The sequence below is a fragment of the Heterodontus francisci genome, chromosome 13, assembly GCF_036365525.1.
Source record: "Heterodontus francisci isolate sHetFra1 chromosome 13, sHetFra1.hap1, whole genome shotgun sequence".
Classification (NCBI taxonomy): Eukaryota; Metazoa; Chordata; class Chondrichthyes; order Heterodontiformes; family Heterodontidae; genus Heterodontus; species Heterodontus francisci.
Window position 1 is genome coordinate 99774177 of NC_090383.1, and position 27460 is coordinate 99801636.

General features: G+C 43.7%; 1 protein-coding gene across 2 annotated transcripts in view; it reads right to left on the minus strand.

Annotated features, from left to right (window-relative positions):
- LOC137376531 (ALK tyrosine kinase receptor-like) overlaps window positions 1-27460 on the minus strand; it is a 1023571-nt gene that overhangs the window by 770833 nt on the left and 225278 nt on the right. For both annotated transcript variants that reach the window (XM_068045253.1, XM_068045252.1), the window contains exon 3: window positions 19032-19181. In XM_068045253.1, the coding sequence (XP_067901354.1) occupies window positions 19032-19181 (150 nt within the window). The remainder of the gene's footprint in view (window positions 1-19031; window positions 19182-27460) is intronic.

Below are 27460 nucleotides of genomic sequence, written 5' to 3' on the forward strand. Positions count from 1 at the left end.
TATTTCATGAAATCTCAATGTCATGTAGCAGTTGAACAGAACTCCACAGCAAAATAAGATGACTTTCTATTCATGCATGATATGACAATCCAGGAGGCTGGCTCCTCAGCTTCTCACCCTGGACACTGCTTTAGTATATTTCCATTAGCATTAAAACTGTTGACAGTTGGTATAATTCCTTCAACATCATGAGCAAAAAGAATTACTATCTCTCCTCTTTCTCTCTCTGTGTGACTGGCCTAGAAGTTTTCTGTGCCTATCTCATCACCTAATTATGGTGCAAAGTCAAGCTGTTGTTTGTTTGTTAGAAACCTAATTGGCTATGAAAAAGCTGAACTTGATTTTTGCGATTTATAAACACGTCATCTACATGCCAAGTGCCATCATTTCTTGGCACAAAAACAGCGGAATCTTTGAATTCAAAGGCTACGTAATTGCAATGCCATTCTTTTTACACACTAGTGCTTGAGACAACAATCCTTCTACTAAGAAATGCCAGCACTTGTCAGATGCAGAAAACACAGCACTGCTTGCTGTAAGTCTGTAACTGTGCATTATTTAACTAATTCTGCACATGCCTCGCAGTTAATGCATTTATGAACAATTACTACTGAAAAGCAACAACAGCTGCAGATTGTTCAGAATTGTGCCAACCGCAGACTGCAGAGGCTTAAACCTTAAATCAAGAGTTAATTCAGTTTCAAACTGTAATTATTGAAAAATAAGCGCTCTGCTTGTGCTAATCCTGCTGGTAATTGAATATTGATAATGATACGTCACATGAACTTTTCCCTGTGCTCGTTCAATGTATGAGTCTATTCAATACCTTGTTTTGTTCATGAGAAGACACTTTGACAGTTGTGTATTAATTGCCACTAATGCAAGTAACTGCCTTGGGCTCTCTTTTTTTCTCCTCTTCCATCATGATATAATGGGGTTGTTATGCTACAAACTGGGTCCTTATACAATAGCTCATGAAAAATAAGTGGGGTAAATGTGTGTGTTCTCTCTTTTTCTATCTATACATATGAAATGAAGTACTTCCTTTTTTACGGAAAACAACCATGCTTATTGAAATTTTTATTGGGGGGGTTTGGAAAGGGGTGTTACAGTTTTATTTTGTAAATTTTTATTGGGGGGGGGATTACTTTAAAATTCAAATTTACTGGCAGGGTGGCTGCCCTTTAAAAATGGCACCAGCTGACGCTATTACTGGAGACGGACAGCCCGCCCCTTCCACATGATTGGGGGGTGGGGGTCACCCCAGCTATTTAAATCGCGGCGGCTCTTTGGCTGCAGTTTTTTGAGCTTGCCGCTGGGAGTGACAGTAGGCTCTTAAAATCCAGTCCATTACGTTACTCTGGGATGTAGACCGGCAATATAATGGGATATCAGAAATCCCCTTAAATAGTCTGAAAAAGGGATTTTTTTCAAGTGAAAGAGCATTTCCTATCAATCTACATTATCCCAATGATTAAAGTTTACCATTATTATTAAAAATAATTACTATTACAAGGAAAACGGTAACAGAATCATCATCTATGCACCAAGTCATTGTAATTATATCCACCTTGCAAGGGAGGGAGTTACGACTGTGTCTGTGGAGCAAACAGCCTTGCTAGCAGAAAGGAGCATGAGAAAGTGTAAGGGGCGAAACAGTGCTGGGAAGCGGAAGCACTGGAGTGGAACTCTGACCTCTGGTGATCATGCTGGTGTAGAAATTAAAATAACAAAATTGTGAAAGTTTAAACCTGGTAAATCCAAACCCTTTATCGTGTTAAAATGGGTTAACACTCCCAGTGAGAGAAAGGTCTTGTTTGAAACAGGAACCTTCCTTTCTCTTTCAGATGCTGACAGATTTGTTGTGCCTTTCCAGCATTTTTTATTTTCATTTCGCTGAATAAATGCTTCAATTAACATTAGGGAATTTTAGCCGAGAAATAATGCTGTCCAGTATTAGTGTATCAACATTTAATACATCCCTATGTAATGACTTGGCCTGGGAACGTCTTTGGAGCTTCTCCAGCTCCACTGCACTTCCAGCGAACTTATCCTGGCAGAATGGAAGCAGCTCCAAGCAAATGTATACCTTTCCTCTGTTTGGTGGCAAAATAATTTCATATACTTATTTTCAACAGCTTAAGACTTCCATTAAAATATGAGATCATCACTTCATTCAAATCTGTTCAGCATTTGGATGGCAATGCTTCACAGAGTCATTTTGAGGCTTTAATCTTCTTAAAACAACAACCTCCTATCATATAAGCAATACTCTTATATAGAACAGGTGAGATCTGTTGTATGGATATTTGATGAGGATAAAATGGGGTTCGATTGTGATATCTTCCTGGTTGATTAGCCCACTAGTATTCACAGCCTAGGCTCAATCTTAAGAACATAAGAAATTGGAGCAGGAGTAGGACATTCGGTCCTTCGAGCCTGCTCTGCTATTCAATGAATTCTGTGATTCTATGGCTGATCTTCTGCCTCAGCTCCACCTTCCCACACTATCCGCATATCCCTCGATTCCCTTAGTATCCAAAAATTTATCTATCTCTGTCTGAATATACTCAACAACTGAGCATCCACAGCCCTCTGAGATGGAGAATTCATTCACACGTAAAGGATGGCCAAAGGAGTGAGGTCTCAGTGAGCTTCCCACGTATTAATAACCTAGCAAGAATGAGCAGCTTCAGGTGAGGAAAGGATATTATTAATCTAAAAAGCCCTTCACCTTTTTTTAAAAAATAAAGTTGAAATTTGCTATCTCTTCATACATTTATAATGAGTAGGGTACTAACCTTTTACTGCACAAGTCTATCCAAAATTCTATTATGATCATTGTAAATAATGCAAAATAAATCTGCATATTACAGGTTTCTCCTTCATTAAAACTGGGAGTGGGCAGCAAGCTCAGGCAGAATGAGATGTGCAGAACTGGTGATCAAGTGATAGCTGCTCAGTGCAGCCTCTTTACTGGTCTCACGTAATAGCTCACTTTCTCAGCTGCTCTGCACTGGTTCAATGGCTCCTCCCGTCCTGCACATTGCCCGATTTGTAAAATCTGGCTGAATTGTGTTAAGCCACAAATGTTTGAGCTGGGCCAAGAACTTCTGAAGTAACTTCAACAGCTACCGCAACCCTGTATCGCAGTTAACAGATCTCAGGTGTCTCATTCCCTGCACTATCTCCTCGCTTGAGATTTATTAACAATGTTAAATGCACAAACATGTTTTTAAAGAAAAAATAAAACAATACAATCATGTGTGTCATAGATCAGTAGTGTTCTGCCATTTAATGACAATGTACTGTTCTCTCCCACTAAAATAAGGCGGCATTTACAACAAATCGAGCGTATAACAGCTTTGCCACCGAAGATTAACATTTTTAATTATTTTCCACTTAATTTTTAATATCCATTTCCTCCTCTTCCCAGCCCAGGAATTAGATATATGGGATCTGTAGGGACCCTTAAATTCAAAATGATTTTCAGCAACATATTCACATTTCTTTGGGTGGTGAATCATAGCATATACTTCAAAATTATTTTTAGCATCAACCATATTTCAGCCAAACTTTACAAATATTTGTGTTTTATGGTAGTACATCAACAATTAAATTTAGCTGAGCACATTTTGCAGCACACAGCCCATTGACAAATACTATAAATGTACTTTATTGCTAAAATAACTTGGAGCAATTTGCGATCGTGGAAACTTATATTGCTTGGGCCAGACTTTTACACCCCCCAAATGAGCGGGCTGGTGGGGGGAGGGGGGTCTAAAATTGAGTGGGAGGTGGGGGGTTGGGGGGGAGCTGTTCTCGACCCCCTCCCGCCCCCGCTGCAATTTTACGCAGGGCAGAGGCGAGAAATGGCCCGCCTGCCCCAGGGACAATCAAAGCCCTTAAGTGGCCAACTGGCACTTAAGGGCCTCCTCCCGCCACTGTAGGGATTTTACCCTTGGCTGACGGGCAGCTGAGGCCTCAAAAGTAATGGGCCAGAATTTTTCGTTGGGTGAGAAGCTCCGTCCACCGGCTGAAAAGTCAGTGGTAAGCCCGCCTCTGCCCGTTCTGGAGAGCTAGATGGGGATTTTTCACTCCCCAGGCCTTTAATTGGTCTTGAGTGGGACTTCCGCCTCCTTGAGGTAGGAAATCCCGGCTAATGGAGCTGCCAGCCAATCAAGGGGTCAAACCAGGCGGCCTTCTTGTGGGCTGGGGGGGGGGGGACCCACCTGATCTGGCACCCTGTGCCCCATGGTGGGCCACCCCCGAAACCCCAACCACCCCCAATGTACAACACTCACCCGCCCCCCATAACCGATCCCTCTTGCCTCACCGGCATCCGACCGATTGTCCCCAGCGAGGCCCCAAAAACTTAGCTCCTTTCCCAGGTCATCCTTCCTGAATACTGAGGAAAGTAATGCTTCACCTGGGGAGTGCAGCCAGAGCCAAGTCCACGGCACCACTGGTGGCTCAGCTGCACAGCAAGGTACAGGGAAGACTGGAAAAGCCATAGTGATAGGTGATTCAGGGGAACAGACAGGCATTTCTGTGGCCGCTGACGTGAATCCAGGATAGTGTGTTGCCTCCCTGGTGCCAGGGTCAAGGATGTGAGAGTGGCTGCAGAGCATCCTGAAGTGGGAAGGTGAACAGCCAGCAGTCGTGGTCCACACAGGAACCACCGACATAGTTAGAAAGAGGGATGTGGTCCTGCAGTCAGAATTTAGGGAGCTAGCTAAGAAATTAGCAAGCAGGACTTCAAAGGTAGTAATCTCCGGATTATTCCCAGTGCCACACACAAGTGAGTATAGAAATAGAAGGATAAGACAGATGAATGCGTGGCTGGAAAGATGGTGCAGGAGGGAGGGCTTTAGATTCCTGGGACATTGGGACAGGCTCTGGGGTAGATGGGACCTGTACAGGCCGGACGGGTTGCACCTGAAGAGAGCAGGGACCGAGTTCCTTGCAGGACGTTTTGCTAGTGCTGTTGGGGAGGGTTTAAATTAGTTTGGCAGGGGGATGGGGACCTGAGGATAGTCTCAGTTGAGACAAAATCAGAAATGAAAATGGAAGGCAGAAAATTAATGGATGAGACAGGAAGATAGAGAAAAGAAAGGTAAGAAATTAAAAAAAACATTTGGCAGTGCTCCAGGGTATCTATTTCAATGCAAGGATTATAACAAATAAAGCAGATGAGCAGAGGGCACAGATAGACGCGTGGCAGTATATCATGTTTAGTTTAGTTTAGTTTAGAGATACAGCACTGAAACAGGCCCTTCGGCCCACCGAGTCTGTGCCGACCATCAACCACCCATCTATACTAATCCTACACTAATTCCATATTCCTACCACATCCCCACCTTGTCCCTATATTTCCCTACCACCTACCTATACTAGGGGCAATTGCTAATGGCCAATTTACCTATCAACCTGCAAGTCTTTGGCTTGTGGGAGGAAACCGGAGCACCCGGAGGAAACCCACGCAGACACAGGGAGAACTTGCAAACTCCACACAGGCAGTACCCAGAATTAAACCTGGGTCACTGGAGCTGTGAGGCTGCGGTGCTAACCACTGCGCCACTGTGCCGCTCATAGCTATTACAGAAACATGGCTTAAGGAGGGGCAGGAATGGCAGCTCAACGTTCCTGGTTACAGGGTTTTCAGATGCGATAGGGAGGGGGATAAGAAAGGAGGGGGAATAGCAATTCTGGTCAAGGAAACTATTACAGCTGTGAGGAGGGATGATATGTTGGTAGGTTCATCAAATTAGGCCACATGGATTGAGCTAAGGAACAAAAAAGGGGCAATCACACTGCTGGGAGTGTACTGTAGACTCCCAGACAGTCAGAGGGCGATAAAAGAGCATAAATGTAGGCAAATCTCTGGGAAGTGCAAGAACAATAGGACAGTAATAGTAGACGATTTTAACTAACACAATATTAACTGGGATAGTTTTAGTGTGAAAGGAACTGAGAGAGCAGAGTTCTTGAGGTGCATTCAGGTGAACTTTTATGTATGCCAGTATGTAGCGAGTCCAACAAGAGAGAGCACTGTTTTAGACTTAGTTTTACAAAGGAAGCTGGGCAGGTGGAAGGAGTTTCAGTGGGAGAGCATTTTGGTGGTAGTGATCATAACTCAGTTATGGAAAAGGACAAAGATAGAACAGGAGTTAGAGTTCTCAATTGGGGCAAGGCCAATTTTACTAAACTAAGGAGTGATTTAGCGAAAGTGGACTGGAAACAGCTACTTGAAGGTAAATCAGTGTCAGAGCAGTGGGAGGCATTCAAAGGGGAGATTCAAGGGGTTCAGAGTAAACATGTTCCGACAAAGAAAAAGGGTGAGACGGCCAAATCTAGAGTCCCATGGATGTCAAGGAGCTTACAGGGTAAGATAAGGCAGAAAAGGAAAGCTTATGTCCAAAATTGAGAACTCAAAACTACAGAAAGCCGACAGCAGTATCGACAGTGGAGGGGTGAAATCGAAAAGGAAATTAGGAAAGCAAAGAGAGGGCATGAAAGATTATTGGTAAGCAAAATCAAGGTGAACCCAAAGATGTTTTATCAATACATTAAGAGTAAGAGGATAACTAAGGAGAGAGTAGGGCCCAAAAAAGACCAAAAAGGTAACCTATGTGTAGGGGCAGAAGATGTTGGTATTGTTGTTAATGAATACTTTGCATCTGTCTTCACAAAAGAGGGGACGATGCAGATATTGTAGTTAACGAAGAGGACTGTGAAGTATTGGATGTGATAAACATAGGGAGAGAGGAAGTATTAATGGGATTAGCATCCTTGAAAGTTGATAAATCACCAGGGCTGGATGAAATGTACCCTAGGCTGTTAAAAGAAGCGAGAGGGGAAATAGCAGAAGTTCTGACCAGTCCTCACTGGATACAGCTGTGGTGCCGGAGGATTGGAGAACTGCTAACGTTGTACGTCTGTTTAAAAAGCGAGCGAGGGATAGATCGAATAATTACAGGCCAATCAGTCTAACCTCAGTAGTGGGCAAATTATTGGAATCTATTCTGAGAGACGGGATAAACTGTCACTTAGAAAGGCACAGGTTAATCAAGGATAGTCAGCATGGATTTGTTAAGTGGAGAGCTTGTTTGACCAACTTGATTGAACTTTTTGAAGAAGTAACAAGAAAGATAGATGAGGGTAGTGCAGTTAATGTGGCCTACATGGATTTTAGCAAGGCTTTTGACAAGCAGACATGGCAGACTGGTTCAAAAAATTAAATCCCATGGGATCCAGGCAACTACAGCAAGGTGGATACAAAATTGGTTCAGTGTCAGGAAACAAAGGGTAATTGTTGATAGGGGTTTTAGCGACTGGAGGGCTGTTTCCAGTGCCGTTCCGTAGGGTTCAGTACTGGGTCCCCTGCTTTTTGTGGTATATATTAACGATTTGGATGTAAATGTAGGGGACATGATCAAGAGGTTTGCAGATGACACAAAGATTGGTCGTGTGGTACATAGCGAGGAGGATAGCTGCAGGCTGCAGGAAAATATTGATGGTCTGGTCAGATGGGCAGAAAAGTGGCAAATGAAATTTAACCTGGAGAAGTGTGAGGTGATGCATTTGGGGAGGTCAAACAAGGCAAAGGAATACACGATTAATGGGAAAATACTGAGAAGTGTAGCAGAAGTGAGGGACCTTGGAATGAATGTCCACAGATCACTGAAGGTAGCAGGTCGATAAGGTGGTTAAGAAGGCATATGGAATCCTTTCCTTTATTAGCCGATGTATAGAATGTAAGAGCAGGGAGGTTATGCTGGAACTGTATAACTCATTGGTTAGATCACAAGTTGAATACTGTGTGCAGTTCTGGTCACCTCATTACAGAAAGGATGCAATTGCACTGGAGAGGATGCAGAGGAGATTTATGAGGATGTTGCCAGGACTGGAAAAATGCAGCTATGAGGAAGGATTGGATAGGCTGGTGTTGTTCTCCTTGGAACAGAGAAGGCTGAGGGGAGATCTGATTGAAATGTACAAGATTTTGAGGGGCCTGGATACAGTGGAGATGAAGGGTCTATTCACCTCAGCAGAGAGGTCAGTGATGAGGGGACATAGATTTAAAGTGATTGGCAGAAAGATTAGAGGAGAGATGAGGAAAAACTTTTTCATCCAGAGGGTGGTGGGGGTCTGGAACTCACTGCCTGAAAGGAAAGTTGAGGCAGAAACCCTCAACTCATTCAAAAGGAATCTGGATATGAACCTCAAGTGCCATCATCTGCAAGGCTACAGACCAAATTCTGGAAGGTGAGATTAGAATAGGTGGATCGTTTTCGGCCGGCACAGACATGATGGGCCAAGTGGCCTCTTTCTATGCCTTAACTTACTATGATTTCTATGATTTCCTCTTCCTCCTGAAGTTGGGTGTAGTCCCAACAATGGCCACCGCTCCTGGGGGCACTGCTGGGACTAAGAGCTGCCGGCCTGTTGGTTGGCAGGCAGCTCCATTAGGCAGAATTTCCTGCCTCAAGTAGGTGGAAGTCCCGCCCAAGACCAATTAAAGGCCTGGGGAGCGAAAAATCCCCACCTGGCTCCCCAGAACTGGCAGAGGCGGGCTTGCCACTGACTTTTCAGCCGGTTGACGGGGCCTCTCGCCCAACGAAAAATTCCAGCCCATTACTTTTGGAACTGCCATTGAGGCGCATAATTTGGTGTCTGTGACCCAAGTAAATAATTGCGGATCATCATTTCACTTAACTTTGCCTTGTTAGATTCTTGCTTGTCTCCTTGAAGTTTAGTGTTGTTCAAAACAAAAGATTTTAAGTTTCTCAGAATTTATCCTGATTTCTTGGTCTTGAATTTCCACCCCCTCCCCCGATTTTGATGCAAAAAGTAAAAGTACAAATTGAGCCTCCATGCCACAGTAAAAGACGAGTTTAAATCATCAGTGAAGACCACCATTTTAATCGGGATCTTCTCCCATGGACTATGTCTATGCTGCTCCCCAATCCTCCACTGGAAGATACACAACAATGAACTTATGCCACTTGCTCATTAACATTTCCTCTTTCCCTGTGGAAAGTCACCTGGCCTTTTGACTGAACTCACTGTTTGAGGAACCACGGATGTAAACTCATTTCGTTTTGCATTGTGTTTTGTACATCAACTGCCTGCACCTCTGCATTGCCTGGGAAGATTTGTCCCAGTGAAACTGGTTGTGAATTGGAGCAACAACAACTTGCATTTATATAGTTTAACATATAGTTAATTGTCTCAAAGTATTTCACAGGAGCGTCATCAAACAAAATTCGACACCGAGCCACATAAGGAGATATTAGGACAGAGAGATAGGATTTAAGGAGCATTTTAAAGAACAAGAGAGGTGGAGATGTTTATTACATAGCGTCACATCGTATTTACAGCACAGAAACAAGCCATTCGACCAACAGGACCATGCTGGTGTTTATGCTCCATGCAAGCCTGCTACCACCCTTCTTCATCTAACCCAATTAATAGGTCCTTCTATTCCTTTCTCCCTCATCTAATAACTCCTTAAGTGCACCTATTCTAATATCCCAGCGACTCCATGTGGTACTAAGTTCCATACTCTAAACCATTCCCTGTGTAAAGACGTTTCTCCTGAATTCTTTATTGGATTTATTAGTGACTGTCTTATATTTGCGGCCCTAGTTCTGGTGTCCCTCACAAAGCTGTGTTTGCTTTTTTATTACCTTATTAGCTTGTGTCGCTACTTTTAGTAGTTTGTGTATCTGTAACCCTGATCCCTCTGCTCCGGTGCCCCATTTAGACATTTATTTTACAAAGAATGTGTGGCCTCCTTATTCTTCCTACCAAAGTAAACCATCTCACACTTGTCGATTTTGAAATTCATTTGCCAATTTCATGCCCCATTCTGCAAGTTTATTAATATCTTGCTGTATTTTGTCACTGCCCTCCTCTGTATTAACTACAGCCCCAATTTGACGTTGTCCACAAATTTTGAAATTGTACTTGAAATAGTTCCCGAGTCCAAATTGTTTATAGAAATGTTGGACAACAGTGGTCCCAGTATTGATCTGTGTGGAATACCACTTGCCTCCATTCGCCAGTCTCTGCTTTCTGTTTCATAGCCAGTTTCCTATCCATTTTATTACTTGTCCCCTGGTTTCACAAGTCTGACCTTAGTCCTAAGTCTACTATGCGGTATCTTATCAAAGGCCTTTTGAGAAACCATACATATTACTTCATTAATCTACTACATTACTCTTATCTACCCTTTCTGTTACTTCTTCAAAAATTCAATAAGGTTAATCAAGGTTAACCTTCCCTTTTGAAATCTCTGCTGCCTACTTCTTATTATATTTTCAGTTTCTAGATGTTTTTCATTATATCTCAGAGTAAGGAATCCATTATCTTTCCTACCACCAACGTTACGCTAGTTGGTCTATAGCTCCCTGGGCCTGTTCTATCTTCCTTTTTAAACACAGGGATAATATTAAGTGTCCACCAGTCCCCTGGCATTATTCCCTTTTCTAATGAATTTTTACATATCTGTAATAGTGCCTCTGCTATCGCCTCCCTAACTTCTTTTAATATGTACGGTTGCAATCCACCCAGAACAGTAGTTTGATCCTCCCTAAGTCTCATTTTTTAAATCAATTATCTCCCCCTTTCTAGCATAATTATCTTTATCTTTTTTGATCTCTTCTGCTAATGAAATGTCCATCATGTTAGTCTCTTTGGTAAATACCAGCGCAAAATAATTATTTAATATTTCTGCCATTTCTGTCAGTACCAGTGAGTTTATTGTGTGTATCCCTTTCTGGCTTTATCCCTATCCTGATTTTTCTTGTGTTATTTATGTGTCTGTAGAATACTTTACTGTGTCTTTTGTATTCCTTGATAACTTAATTTTGTTGTTTTCCTTTGCTTTCCTAATTGTTTTTCAACTTCTTTCCTCATCTTTTGATATTCTAAAATGATGTAAAGGCCTTAAACAGAAAAGGTTAAGAGGTGACCTAATGAAGGTTTTCAAGGTGATGAGAGATTTTGATAAGAGTAGAAAGAGAAAAACTATTTCCTTTGGCGAGAGGATCAATAACCAGAGGTCATAGATTCAAAATCATCGGCAAAAGATCTAGCAGGAAATGAGAAGAAATATTTTCACTCAGAATTATCAGGACCTGGAATGCTCTACCTGAAAAGGTGGTGGAAGCTGATTCCATAAATAATTTTAAAAGGGAGTGGGACAGGTACTTTCTAACTTTCTATTAGTTATGTGACTTTTTCCTATGACCATTATGTTATCTCCAGTAAATACAACTCACCACCCTCGTTCTTACTTCCTTTCCTTTTGTGATTATGCTATAACCTGCAATATTTAGTTGCTAGTCCTCTTCTTTATGTAGCCACACTTCAGTTATTCCTACATCTGGTTACTTGCCACAGATTATTGCCTCCAATTTCCCCATTTTGAATGCGGTGTACATCACTGTACAGGCAGTTTAGTTTGTGCTTAATTTTTAAACAGTCTTCTGTTATTTCTGTTTTATAACTGTATTTGTTCCCTGGCCATTTATATTACCCTTGTTCCTTACCTTGGTCTGACCTTTACTCTCATCTCCTATTTCTTTTATTTTCAGATTTATGTTGTTTTCACCGGATCCCTCCCCCATCTTACTAATTTAAAATCCTGTTGCCAGCCCTATTTATCCTTCTCGCTAGGACACTGGTCCCACTCTGGTTCAGGTGAAGCCCTTCCCAGCAATACAGTTCCTTCCTGTCCCAGTACTGGTGCCTGTGACCCATGAAATGGAGCTCCTCCTTTTCATACCAGTCTCTTCAGCTATGCATTCAATCACCTTCTTGATCTGCCTATCCCTAAACCAATTAGCACATGGCTTGGTAATAATCCTTATGTAGGACCATCTGTGAGGTCCTGTTTTGTTTATTCATTCATGGGTCGTGGTGTCACCAGAAAGGCCAGTATTCAGTGCTAATCCCTTATTGCCCTTGAGAAGGTTTATTTCTTAACTTCTGATATTCCCTTAACAGGGCCTCCTCTTTTTTCTTCCCCAAGTCATTGGTCCCAACATGGACCACAACGACGAGATCCTTCTCCTCCCTTGCCAAGTTCCTGTCCAGCTGCTCCGAGATATCCTTTACCTTTGCAGCAGGTGGGCAACACGCCCTTCTGGACTCTTAGTTGTGACTGGAGAGGACCTCTAATTATCGAAGCCCCAATGACTACAACCCTTCTGCTCTGCTGTACACCTCTACCCGCCACCCTTTGGACTTCCTCCTGCTCCACGATGCCATAGTTAGCATTCTAGCTGTCCATCCTGCAGACTGCGTCCTTATTCTTACAGGTAGTAAGTACATTGTACCTGTACAGGACCTCCTTCTCTATTTACCCTCAGTTCCCCTTACCCTGCTGAATAACAGCCACTTACTCCCCTTCCTGCACTGTTCTTTCCTCGAAGGGAGGGAATTCCCGAGCTTGGGACCTAGGCAGCTGGAGGTACGACCACCAAAGGTGCAGCAATGAAGACTGGGGATGTGCAAGAGGCCAGAATTGGAAGAGTGCAGAGATATCAGAGGGTTGTAAGGTTGGAGGAGGTTACAGGGATAGAGAGGGGCAAGGCCATAGAGGAGTATCCTTTCCGAATGGCTGACCAGGCTGAGGCATGTAGCAATCTTTATAAAGCTGCAGAGTTTGTTGTGTACTTCTTACTTAGAGTAAACTTGCTGCTTAATATTCATTCAAAGATATTTATAAATGTTTTGCTTCTTATGGGTTTTAATCCATTGGCTGATAATTTAAGAGGAAGGGCTATGTAAACCTCATCAACTCGGCTCTGTGATAGCATGTTCACCCCTGAATCAGAAGGTCTTGGATTCCAGCCTCACTGAGGACTTGAAGAAGTAGAAACATAGAAAATAGGAGCAGGAGTAGGCCATTCGGCCCTTCGAGTCTGCTCCACCATTCATTATGATCATGGTTGATTATCCAACTCAGTAACCTGTTCCCACTTTCCTCCCCATATCCTTTGATCCCTTTTGCCCCAAGAGCTATATCTAATTTTTTCTTGAAAACATACAATGTTTTGGCCTCAATTGCTTTCCGAGGTAGCGAATTCCACAGGCTCACCACTCTCTGGGTGAAGAAATTTCTCCTCATCTCAGCCCTGAAAGGTTTCCCCATATCCTTAGACTATGACCCCTGGTTCTGGACTCCCCACCATCGGGAACATCCTTCCTGTATCTACCCTGTCAAGTCCTGTTAGAATTTTATAGGTTTCTATGAGATTCCCCCTCACTCTTCTGAATATAGACATAATATAAGACATAATATAGCCAGTTACATCAGCAAGATATTGATGAAGTACTGTAGTGTTATTAGTGTCACCTGTTCAGAAAAAGCACAGGAATTCTGCCAGTATCCTGGCCAACATCTATCCCTCAGACAGTCTTGTGGGACCACCTTAAGAGGCTGTAAGTGAAGGTTACCAGAGGAAGTGATGTCATGGCACACATGACCAGGGAGTTGTGGTGTAGCCTGACAGAGTGAGACTTGTGTAGATATGGCTCCTGTAGTAGCTGGGTATATATCTGTTCTAGTTTAAATTATAGTAAAAGCTGACGTATTCTTTGGATATTACTTGTAGTCCTGTAAATCTGGTGACAAACAATCTGTTCCTTGTTGCAGAGCTTAATACCCGCATAGGGAAAGGAGCTACCACCTTTGACCGACTTTCAAAACTCAAATGGGATAACACTAAGCTGATCCTTAGGACCAAGGCCTGTGTTCTCAGAACCTTGCTGTATGGCACTGTGAAACATGGGTGATTCACTGACAAAAGAGGGAAATGGTGACACATGCTGTGGATTGGTGTGCACTACCACGATGGCCAGTTGCTACAGCAGCTTGGCGACAGGCGCCAATGTTAAAAACAACAACTCACAGTGTCACGTGCAGCACTTGTGGCAGAACCTGCCTCTCAAGGATTGGCCTTCACAGCCATCAACAAAGGTGCACCAAGAGAAGACACCCCACCTAAAAGGAATTTTACTTTGCATACAGGTAGCTTATTAAATAACTGCCACTGATTACCCAGATGTCTCAGCTGACTTTTCTCCGAGCCACGGGAAAATTAAAATGATTAATCACAATATTAACTTATATTTATATAGCACCTTTAACACAACAAAATATAATGGGGAAAAGTGTTTGGGAGAGGGGTGAAAATGACTCGAGTCTGTAGAGCATTACCCAGCTGAGCACAATTCGGAATCCCTTCAGTAGAAACACTTGTAAATTCATTATAATATAAACATACATAGTACCTTCCGGTAAACGTAATAGCCCAGAAATCCAGTGGAGAGGAAGGAAATTGTGGTGAAATTTGTTTCTGCCAATTTGTTGTTGTAATAAGGAACATCCCACTGGGAGGCTTCCTTTAGATGTCTGCCCCTCTCTTCGTCCCACTATCACTTTTGGGGGAATGTCTGGTGTCTTCCCGGGCTGTCCCTGAAAGGAGGTGTACCTAGTGTACTGAGCCCACAGTGCCACTTCCAAACAGCAATCTATTCATAAGAGCATAAATAGGAGCAGGAGTAGGCCATTTGGCGCCTCGAGACTACACTGCAATTCAAAAAGATTATGGCTGATCTGATCGCGGCCTCAACTCCATTTTCCTGCCTGCCCCCCATGAACCTTGACTCCTTGTAGATCAAAAATCTGTCTAACTAAACCTTGAATATATTCAATGACACAGTCTCACTGCTCTCGGGGTAGAGAATTCCAAAAATTAACGACCCTCTGAGAGAAGAAATTCCTCCTCATCTCTGTCTTGAATGGGAGATGTCTTATTCTGAAACTGTGGCCTATAATTCTAGATTCCCCCTCATTCCCATGGAGCAGCAAGAAGATGCTCTGAAATCCCACCAGGTCCACGGGATTGGAACTGGCACAATTGTCTACTCCTGAATGACCCCGTTCAAAGATTTATTTTCACCCATTATGGGACCAATTGCATATTAAAGGAATTTTTAAAAATTCTTTTATGGGATGTATGCAAGGCCAGCATTTGTTGTCCACCCCAAACTGCCCTTGACAACTGAATGGCTTGCTTGGCTATTTCAGAGGGCAGTTAAGAATCAACCACATTGCTGTGGGTCCAGAGTCACGTGTAAGGATGGCAGATTTCCTTCCCTAAAGGACATTAGTGAACCAGGTAGGTTTTTACGACAATTGATGATAGTAATGGTACCATGAAACGGAGACTGGCTTTCAATTCCAGACTTTTATTCATTAATTTAATTGAAATCCCACCAGCTGCCATGGTGGGATTTGAACCCTTGTCCCCAGGACATTAGCCTGGGCCTCTGGATTGCTAGTTCAGTGACATTACCATTACACCACCAGCTCCCCAAAGCAGGCCGATATTGGAAATATCAATAAAATCGCAAGAAGCCAAAACAAAATATGGAGGATGCAACTAGGAAAAAGAAGAAAAGTAAACAAATTCTACAGATAAACACTTGAATGCTTTCCAGTCGAAGCAGACAGATTTGTCACTCAAAGCCCCATTGCTCTTGATATCAATTCCTCCCATCCCTATCGCTGCTGTCCAGCACTGTACATCTCATTAAAATAAAATTAAATGAAATTGTTAAATTACTGCAATGGGCATGTGTGAGTACATGCACAGATGGTTTCAATTTTTTTTAATGTGATCTTGAAAACGAGCTCAACACAGAATGGTGGCGGCATGGGCTGCAGACAGGAGTAGGAACTGGCACAAAGAAGGCAGATTTTATTTAATGGAGCTGTCCACAGTATAAATGGGTTTAGGCAGTAGCAGTTTATCTGACTGGTGAGTCTGGAATATAACATAAATGAGTTATCACTCAGACGACTTTCTGGGGCATGAGAAATGGTGTTGCTGCAACTTTACATACTGTGAAATGCCCCAAACTGCAGAACTGTGGAAGAAACTCAGTGGAAGGGAACAGAAAATGCTCTCAATCGTTGAGATAGATGAGTGGCCAGTGAGATTACTTGAAGTGGGAAAAGTCGGCACAGACAACTGGGCAGGTGCAGGCAAACTAGGTTTGCAGAGGCTATGCACAAATGCTCTGAGGGGTGGAGAGCTGATTACCATCTGCAGCCCATATAATGCAATAGCTGTAATTATCATCTTACATACTAAATACTGGTGAGACACGAGCAGGCAGCATTTGAGTGATATTGTAAGTGATATTGTTTAACAAATTTAAGTTCAGAGAATGGTTGATCTGTTTCCCCAAACTGACAATCATAGAGTCATAGTAATTAAAGCACAGAAAGAGGGCATTTAACTCAATGAACATGTCCCAGTTCTCGCTATTCAACTGGAATCATTGGCCTCTATTTTCCCCGGAAATCTTTCTGCTTCTGGGTCATTCTGCGTGGAAAATGGGGCATGGAACCCTGGAATATACTGATTCCCACATCCATCCTATTCTCCCATGCTCAACCCCACGACTCACATGTTAGCTTTCTATCTTACAAATTACATACGGGGGAAGGAAAATGGATGGGGAGAGGGATAGGGACTCATTCAATTTCCCTCACTTATCACTTCCGAACTGCTGTTGCAAAGCAAGAACTGAAGAAACAGTCAGGTGGGTTGTGATTGATAAGCAATGGCCACCTCGCTGGCTCCGAGATCACCTATCTGAAGTCAGGTTAATGCCAAGCCAGTTTTAATTCTTTCGGCCAGCAGCATTTAGGAACTTCTGCATCTTTGACAGTGGCTCCATCCCTTTGAGGTGCTGCACTGTCACAGGATGTTCCTCTCTGACAGGAGTGGGAGAAATTGTGGGGCACCCACCCCGCATATTTAATTGACCCAATCTCAGGAAAGTAAGTTGTGGTAACAGCAGGGTAGTGCTATGAGAGAAGGTTCCTGCTGCTCCCTAACTCATCCAGCAGCAAATTGATGGGATTGAATTGACTGCCAATTTTACACACAGCCTGATTTTACTTTCTATTGAACCAGGCTTCTTGTCATAGAGAGATACAGCACTGAAACAGGCTCTTCAGCCCACTGAGTCTGTGCCAACCATCTATCTATTCTAATCCTACATTAATCCCATTTCCCTCTCACATCCCCACCTTCCCTCAACTCTTTTACCACCTACCTACACTAGGGGCAATTTACCTATCAACCTGCAAGTCTTTGGCATGTGGGAGGAAACCCACACAGTCACGGGGAGAACTTGCAAACTCTGCACAGGCAGTACCCAGAATCGAACCCGGGTCGCTGGAGCTGTGAGGCTGCGGTGCTAACCACTGTGCCACCCCGAAATCTATGCATCCTAAAGTCTTTTTGTCCTGTTATTGATGGCTGTGCCTTCAGCCACATAGGCTCTAAGCTATGGAACTCCCTCCATAAATCTCTCCACTGTCTTTCCTCCTTTAAAATCCTCCTTAAAGCCCACCTCTTTGACCAAGCTTTTATTCATCCCTCCTCATCTCCTCTCCTTTGGCTCAGTGTCAATTTTTGTTTGACTGCTCTTCTGTGAAGTGCCTTGGGACATATTTCTACATTAAAGACACTTTATCAGTACAAGTTGTTATTTTTGTTGAGTGATCACTGTACAAAGTGCATGGTTATTAATGTTATGGAGATGACTGGGCTTGGTTGTGATACCATTTGCTTTCTGGCAAATTCTGTCAAAGCTCAGTCATGAATGATGACCACTTAGGTGAGGTATCAGAGGATGACCAACACCCTGTGACACCCAACAAGAATTCAATGTCCTTAACTACACACCATGATATCAACATACCATGGAATCATATACTATTTGAGAAAGTAATGCACTGCATAGTATTCATATTAAAAGGAATTTTTAAGCATTATTCAATATGGTAGCTTCAATATACTTTATCATGAAGCAGTTGGACATGAGTCTGTACTTCTCTCTTTTCTGTTTTAAGCTGTGCCAGAGCAGGATACGTACAAGAATGGGTTAGTCAGACGATAGACAGGAATTTCCTCAGAGCTACTCCTGCTTTGTCACAGTACCTTTGCTGGAAGTGCAGCAGAAAGTCAGTTCAGGCAAGCAGAATTTCCGCTACACTTGCAGCAGCATTATATTAATGGAGCAAGAACATAGGTAGCACAGTGGTTAGCACTGCAGCCTCATAGCTCCAGCAACCCAGGTTCAGTTCAGTTCTGGGTACTGCCTGTGCAGAGTTTGCAAGTCCTCCCTGTGACCGCGTGGGTTTCCTCCAGGTGCTCCAGTTTCTTCCCACATGCCTAAGACTTGCGGGTTGATAGGTAAATTGACCATTGTAAAAATTGCTCCTAGTGTAGGTAGGTGGCAGGAGAATTGAGGGAAGGTGGGGATGTGAGAGGGTAAAAAAAAATGGGATTAATGCAGGATTAGTATAAATGGGTGGTTGATGGTTGGCACAGACTCATTGGGCTGAAGGGCCTGTGTCAGTGCTGTATCACTCTATGAGGAAATTCCTGGCCTAGGTCTCTGATTTTCCTACTCTCACCTACCTCCCCATGATGGCACAGTGTATTCAGGAACTTACAGTATTACACTCGTCAATCTATTTCTTACTATTCCTAGGCACAGCATATTAACCCTTCAGTGGGCTACCGATGAAAATAAATAAGAAACACCCACTGGGATTTATTTGGCAGTCTCCCGATTGGCCATTGTAACGTCAGTGAAAGATCGGCGGAAACCTCTTTTACGTGCCTATCCGGGACTCTCTTCTAAATCTTCAATTATGTTACTGAGGCTGATCAGCAGAATTCCTAAGGGAATTCCTGCAGTAGATTTCCACATATTAATTTCTTTCCAAAATTTAAAAAGGTTAATGTACGGCAAAAAGTATTTTATCAATGCCAACAAGTCAGATTTATTAGAATGGGATGAAGCAACCGAAAGGCTGTTTTCAAAAGCTTTTGAATGCTTTCTTTACTCGCTGATGTCTAACATTAATAAAATCAACCACCTGATCTCTCTGTTCAACTATTTCATTCTGCGTTTGTTTCCCTTACCTTCACTTGACTTCTCAGAGTAATCTTGATCTGGCACAGCAGTCTCAGTGATTCGGGAGAGATCCTGTGGTGTCGCAATCACCCAACCTGCCAATCCATCTTCAGAGGAATATTCCAACTCACATGCTGTCTCGAAATCGCAGTAGAATTCTGAAACAACATAAATAGGATGTACGGTGAACCATCTTACAAGAAGAAATTTCATGACAAAGAAGGACTTACAATGTCCGAGAGCTATCGGCATAAGTGTTTCCAGGAATTCAGCCCACTATGGGGCGAAATTTCTTCTGGTTGCTTTGTGATAGAGATAACATGAGCACAACGGGAAGCTAGATAATGAAGTCGCAATTTCATTTTTTCTTTTGTGAATGCTTTTTAAATTTTGCTAGAATATGAATAAGATTTTGCTATGTTTACCTTAGCAACAAGAGGTCATTTATTTCCCATGGTGGAACACTGCAGAAAATTCAAACCTTGTGATCAAAACAATTATAAAGATTGGAGTAAAAAGGCGATTAAGCTATCAAAACGATAGATGGGTTCAGAGAGACTGTGACAATTGTTGATCCCTCTTGGTGCAGAAGGGAAGAAGGTGAGTTTCAAACTGAGGTGATCAGATTTATGGCTACCAAAACTTAGACGACTACAGTTGTCACTGGCCACTAAAAAGCCTGCTTTAGAATAATCATATACACAGGTGGGAGAATTAATTGTCAACAGAGAAGGAAAGTGTAGGAAAAGTATTTTTTTCAAATGCATCCTATTTTTATAGAGGAAATTAATATTCTTACCAGTTTCTTCAGCAAACATTTTTTAAAAATGTTAGTTTTATTCCAACATGGAACATTGCTTAAATACCCAACCCTTGTAAAGCCAGTGAGATCAATTATGGGGAATATCCCTGTACGCTACAGAAAATCCACTGCAAGCAGTAAGGCTGTGACGTCAAGCCAATCTGAGGACCCAAGAACGCATGGCACAGGGTGTGAAATTTGCCATTGATCAGTGTGGTTTCCCAGAGCACCGTCCTTAGCGTATGTCAACCACCACTGTTTGATGTGCAGCTCCTCATAATAAATATAATTTAACTGTAATTAATCTCAACAGAACAGCTCAGTAGAACAGAAGACCCCGAGAGGGATAGATTATGTTTTAAAAATGACAAAGAATGTTTTTCTTTACTCATCCTACACTTTAATTCCCCATTAAACTGCAATTGATTATGTGTGTGTGTTTCAGAAATGATTGGCTGACTGAAGGATGCATTGCTGGACAGTGCAGTGCATTCATTTAGTCTAGGCACAGATATGAAGAATGATCATTTGACTGAAGTAATACAGGATGACTCACACTGATGGAATCAGCAAGTAGTTGGGGTTTATTTTTGTTTCCAGTAAATATCAGGTGGGTATGGGGGTGGGTGGGGTGGGGGGGTGGACGGTGGGGGAGGCTACATTCACACCCCTTGTCCAATGCAGTCATTGGGAGGCCTGCTCAGTTTTTGTGGTGAGACCTCATTAACATTGAATAGATAAGCTGCCAGTGCGAATCGCACTTTTTGTTGGCAGCACTGACCATCACAGCATCTTCTTGGTCACAATGCCAAAATAAAAGACAGCACAAAATAAACATTCCAAACTAAATTTATAAATCAATCAAACAATGCCATATTGCATACAGAGGCCACCTAATCCCCTTGTGCATTCCCTTGGTGCCTGTGTTCCGTGTGCCTTTGCCTGTCCGAATCCTCCTATGCAGTGCTACCCCAGTGGCTGCAGCATAGCTGATGGAAGGCTGCTGACTTTCAATGAGGGAGACTGCAGATGGCTGTGTAAGCTGCCCTCGAGCAGCTCTGATCCTAGAAGACCTGGCTTTGAACTGCACCACCTCAGCATGGGCAGCAGCAGTGTGGGCTGTCTGGCTGACAGGCAAGAGCAAGGGCACTGGCGGAGTGGGAGGATGAATGCTGTCATCCTGAGAGAGGCCACCAGATTCGTGCTTCATGGAGCCACTAGCACTCCTCCAGCGTGGCCCCTCTGCAATCATAGTAACTTGTTGCAGGATAAATGGCTGGACTGCTGTGACACCCTGCAAGCCCATTTGAATATTGTAATTCACAGCCATGATGGCAGCAGGCTGAGATTCCACTGCAGCACCCAGATGTTGGGTGCATTCTGCTTGTGCTGTAATGGAAACTGAAACCTCAGCCATCAGACGTTGTATCATATTGGGCCCACAAGGATGCTATTGGAGTTGGCCACCACTTCCATGTTGGAAAGGATCAGCTCCAGGCACAGGGCTTTGCACAGAGCTAAGTTACACACCATCCTGACTTGGAACTATATTGCTGTTCCTTCACTGTTGTTGGGTCAAAATCCTGGAACTCTCTCCATGGGAGTACCAATGCCACATGGACTGCAGCAGTTCAAGAAAGAGGATCACCAACACCTTCTCAAGGGCAATTAAGAATGGGCAATAAATGCTAGCCTTGCCAGCGACACTCACATCCCAAGAACAAATTGAAAAAAAGTGACCTCCCTTACATAAAAGCAGATGGCAAACTATGAGATGTTGCAAATATCTCCATCTCCAGCCTAGAGAGAGCTCAACGCGCATAGGTTAATCACCACGGCCATCTTAACAGCTACTGGCAATGCGGTCCTCACCCTACTCTGAAGTTGCAGTTCTGGCTGCAGCAGGGGGCAGATTTCAGTGAGGTTGGTGAAGTGCAGATATCTGATACATTGTTTCTCGCTGAGATTGAAGTAGGAGAATTTCTCCCTGAACAACCTAGGTGACTATGATCTGCTGCTGAGAGCCCTTCTACTTCTCCTCCTCCCTCTTCAAGCAGATTGCCCTACTCTGTGTGGCCTCTGTTCATTCTCTAAGTTATGCTGTATTCCTGGGCGATTGACTAAAACACACCCATGTCTGGGAGCAACTAGCTTGTGCAGAGCATTGAAGTCAGGACAAAATCCTTCAGCACCTGCCACACCACTCCCTGTAGACATTATCAACTTTAGAAAACTCTAGAAAGTACCAAACGCTTGTACAATTGTAGCAACAGGGAGTTGAAATCAATCTGCAACTAAGTTCAAAAGGACACAGACAGGCTGGTGGGATGGGCAGACATGTGGCAGATGAATTTTAATACACAGAAGTGTGAAGTGATGCATTTTGGTAGGAAGCAAGAGGAGAGGCAATATAAACTCAGGATACAATACTAATGGGTGTGCAGGAAGAGAGACACCTGGGGGTATAGGTGGCAGGGCAGGTTGAGAAAGTGGTTAAAAGGTATATGTGATACTGAGCTTTATGAACAGAGGCATAGAGTACAAAAGCTATGAAGGTATGATGAACCTTTATAAAACACTGGTTTGGCCTCAACTGGAGTATTGTGTCCAATTCTGGGCACTACACTTTTGGAAGGATGTGAAGAGAGGGTGCAGGAAAGATTTACAAGAATGGTTTCAGGGATGAGGGACTTCAGTTATATGGATAGATTGGTGAAACTGGTGTTGTTCTCCTTAGAGAAGAGAAGGTTGTGAGATTTTTTTAATTCATTCATGGGATGTGGGTGTTGCTGGCTAGGCCAGCATTTATTGCCCATCCTGAATTGCCCTCGAGAAGGTGGTGGTGAGCTGCCATCTTGAACCACTGCAGTCTATGTGAGGTAGGTACACCCACAGTGCTGTTAGGAAGGGAGTACCAGGAATTTGACCCAGCGACAGTGAAGGAATGGCAATATAGTTCTAAGTCAGGATGGTGTGTAACTTGGAGGAGAACTTGCAGGTTGTGGTGTTCCCATGCATTTGCTGCCCTTGTCCTTCTAGTTGGTAGAGGTTGCAGGTTTGGAAGGTGCTGTCTAGGGAACCTTGGTGCTTGCTGCAATGCATCTTGTAGATGGTGCACACTGCTGCCACTGTGCGTCAGTGGTGGAGGGAGTGAATGTTTGTGGATGGGGTGCCAATCAAGTGGGCTGCTTTGTCTTGGATGGTGTCAAACTTCTTGGGTGTTGTTGGAGCTGCACCCATCCAGGCAAGTGGAGAGTATTCCATCACACGCCTGACTTGTGCCTTGTAGATGGTGGACAGGCTTTGGGGAGTCAGGAGGTGAGTTACTCGCTGCAGGATTCCTAGCCTCTGACCTGCTCTTGTAGCCACGGTATTTATATAGCTACTCCTGTTCAGTTTCTGGTCAATGGTAACCCCTAGGCTGTTGATAGTGGGGGATTCAGTGATCGTAATGCCATTTAATGTCAAGGGGAGAAGGTTAGATTCTCTCTTGTTGGAGATTGTCATTGCCTGGCACTTGTGTGGCATGAATGTTACTTGCCACTTATCAGCCCAAGTCTGGATATTGTCCAGGTCTTGCTGCATTTCTACACAGATTGCTTCAGTATCTGAGGAGTCGCGAATGGTGCTGAACATTGTGCAATCATCAGCGAACATCCCCACTTCTGACCTTATGATTGAAGGAAGGTCATTGATAAAGCAGCTGAAGATGGTTGGGTCTAGGACACTGCCCTGAGGAACTCTTGCGGTGATGTCCTAGAGCTGAGATGATTGATCTCCAACAACCACAACCATCTTCCTTTGCGATAGGTATGACTCCAACCAGCGTAGAGTTTTCCCCCTGATTTCCATTGACTTCAGTTTTGTTAGGGCTCCTTTATGCCATACTCGGTCAAATGCTGCCTTGATGTCAAGGGCAGTCACTCTCACTCTCACATAGAAGTGTTTAAAATCAAGAGGGGTCTAGACAAGGTAGATAGAAAGAAACCATTCCCATTGGCAAAAGAGTCAAGAACCAGATGATTGGCAAAGGCGAGATGAGGAAAAATTGTAATTTTTTACACAAATGGTCAGGATCTGGAATGCACTGCCCAAGAGTGTGGTGGAAGCAGATTCAATTGTGGCTTTCAAGAGGGAATTGGATAAGCACCTTAAGAGAAAAAATGTGCGGGGCTATGGGGAAAGGGCAGGGAAATCGGAGTAGCTAAATTGCTCTTGCAGACAGCCAGCATGGACTTGACAGGCTGAATGGTTTCCTTCTGTGTTGTAACCATTCTATGTTTCTATATAACCTGAAAGCAATTGATGATCCCTTTAAATAATGCTGGTCGGGGTCCTTCATGCTGCTGAACACTTGTTCAGCCATGTGTGATTAAGAGATATCATTAACATTAGCACTGAGCTCCAAGATGGCAGCACTGGCATCAAATCTCCATTGCACACTAATTGAGCTCATGCTCTGCCGACTCTGCATATTTCCAGTGGACGCTCACTGCAGCGCACTAGTGGCCTCACCAATATGGCATTCGGCATGACTCGCACCAGAAATGTGCGCATACACCACAGGTTCCATTTTGGGCCTCAAAAGGCCACTCGTAGTGCACACAAACCATGCATTCAAATTTTGCACCACATATACTTGCGTTCCGAAACCGAGTCAAAAGTTGATTTGATGGCTGAAACAGTTTATTTGAAATGTTAGTGCAAGTGGATTGACAGATATTGATGTAGACAGTTCTAATCTCTCTGAATGTTGCGTCATTAGAAGAATCCAATAACATCATCCAGGGAAATTGTTTGCAATAAAGGGCAATATCCAGACTTTGCCATCTTATTTAACAAGGCACAAGATCTATTAATTTTTTTTTTCTTTCTTTCTTTTGGGCCTCCTTATCTCGAGAGACAATGGATACGCGCCTGGAGGTGGTCAGTGGTTTGTGAGGCAGCGCCTGGAGTGGCTATAAAGGCCAATTCTGGAGTGACAGGCTCTTCCACAGGTGCTGCAGAGAAATTTGTTTGTCGGGGCTGTTGCACAGTTGGCTCTCCCCTTGCGCCTCTGTCTTTTTTCCTGCCAACTACTAAGTCTCTTCGACTCGCCACAATTTAGCCCTGTCTTTATGGCTGCCCGCCAGCTCTGGCGAATGCTGGCAACTGACTCCCACGACTTGTGATCAATGTCACACGATTTCATGTCGCGTTTGCAGACGTCTTTATAGCGGAGACATGGACGGCCGGTGGGTCTGATACCAGTGGCGAGCTCGCTGTACAATGTGTCTTTGGGGATCCTGCCATCTTCCATGCGGCTCACATGGCCAAGCCATCTCAAGCGCCGCTGACTCAGTAGTGTGTATAAGCTGGGGGTGTTGGCCGCTTCAAGGACTTCTGTGTTGGAGATATAGTCCTGCCACCTGATGCCAAGTATTCTCCGAAGGCAGCGAAGATGGAATGAATTGAGACGTCGCTCTTGGCTGGCATACGTTGTCCAGGCCTCGCTGCCGTAGAGCAAGGTACTGAGGACACAGGCCTGATACACTCGGACTTTTGTGTTCCGTGTCAGTGCGCCATTTTCCCACACTCTCTTGGCCAGTCTGGACATAGCAGTGGAAGCCTTACCCATGCGCTTGTTGATTTCTGCATCTAGAGACAGGTTACTGGTGATAGTTGAGCCTAGGTAGGTGAACTCTTGAACCACTTCCAGAGCGTGGTCGCCAATATTGATGGATGGAGCATTTCTGACATCTGCCCCATGATGTTCGTTTTCTTGAGGCTGATGGTTAGGCCAAATTCATTGCAGGCAGACGCAAACCTGTCGATGAGACTCTGCAGGCACTCTTCAGTGTGAGATGTTAAAGCAGCATCGTCAGCAAAGAGGAGTTCTCTGATGAGGACTTTCCGTACTTTGGACTTCGCTCTTAGACGGGCAAGGTTGAACAACCTGCCCCCTGATCTTGTGTGGAGGAAAATTCCTTCTTCAGAGGATTTGAACGCATGTGAAAGCAGCAGGGAGAAGAAAATCCCAAAAAGTGTGGGTGCGAGAACACAGCCCTGTTTCACACCACTCAGGATAGGAAAGGGCTCTGATGAGGAGCCACCATGTTGAATTGTGCCTTTCATATTGTCATGGAATGAGGTGATGATACTTAGTAGCTTTGGTGGACATCCGATCTTTTCTAGTAGTCTGAAGAGACCATGTCTGCTGACGAGGTCAAAGGCTTTGGTGAGATCAATGAAAGCAATGTAGAGCAATGTTTTAGTTGAAAAGAAATGCCATGCTCAGCACACAGATTGGGCTGTGCAGCTTTCAGGCCTGATTTTAACTGGGGGGGTGCGAGTTGGGTAGTTGTGGGTGGTGGGGTGGGGGGGGGGGGGCGGTGGTCAAGGAGGATGGCAAACCATTTCCACACAGTAGCGTCATCTGCAATTATCTCGACTGTCAGTGTCATACTAACTCTCATCCTTTCTCTAAGTCCTTCTCAGCACAAGGAGGATTCAGAATAAGACTGTATAATCGAAAAATTTAACCCAGCTTTACCCAACGAGGCAAGATTTTCAATAGATGGAAAAGGATTAAGGATAGTCTATCAAATGTAAGAGGCAGTGGCTACTAGTAAGGTCAAAATCCCTCTCTTATCCAAAAATGCAAGGGCAATAGGTTTTTTCCAATTGCAAAAGCCACTAACCAAAATGGGAGATGCCTAAAATTGAAATGTACTATTTCTGTGAGAACAGTTTCATTCGTCATAGTGAACAAATATCAACACAATCTCACAAGTCCACTGCAATAATGATACTTCAATCCTTCTCAGGCAGTTAAAAAGCCACTTAACAGGTCAGCAGTTACTGCACCTTGTTAACTGAGGTGCGTTATTAAAAAGTGATTCAAGCAAAAGTGCAAAAATTACACAGTGCACTGCCCTTTGCAGAGAAGGAGGCATATGTGAGAAGTGAAACTTGGTACTTTGAAATGTTGTCATCATTTAATCTCAATATATTTTGTATTGTATTTTATATGGTTAGAGCAGCCCCAAGTGTGTCTGAGAAAGAACACAACAAACAAGGAGAGAAAAGGTTAATGTACAAAAAGGAAATCATGGCAGTATTGTTGCATTTTTCAAGTATAAAGAAGGCATCTTGAACGCCGTCTCAGTGATAGCTCAGTGGGTAGCACTCTTGTTTATCAGTCATAAAGTTGTGAGTTCAGGTCCCACTTCAGGGTTTAAGCATAAAAATCAAGGCTGACACCCCAGAGCAGCAGTGAGGGAGTCCTGTGCTGTTGGAGGTGTCGTCTTTTGGATGACTCACTAAACCGAGGTACTGTCTGCTCTCCCAGCTCGACATAAAAAATCCCATGGGTCAGCTGTGCACAGATGCAGGGTCTCGGGAGTCACAGGAAAGGAGACTCTACTTCGATCAGCAGCAACAGATGTGGTCCCACATGTCAGAGTTCCCTGAGGCAGTGCAAGGTCACGAGCTGAGAATGGAGGAGTCCAATCATCTCATGTATGCCACCATGGCTCAGGTCTTTGAACACATGAGCTCCTGCATTGAGATAGTGCACAACCTCATGGACAGCCAAATGCAGCAGAATTCCGACTGGATGCAGGAGTAGCAGAGTGGCTTGTACAGAATGCATGC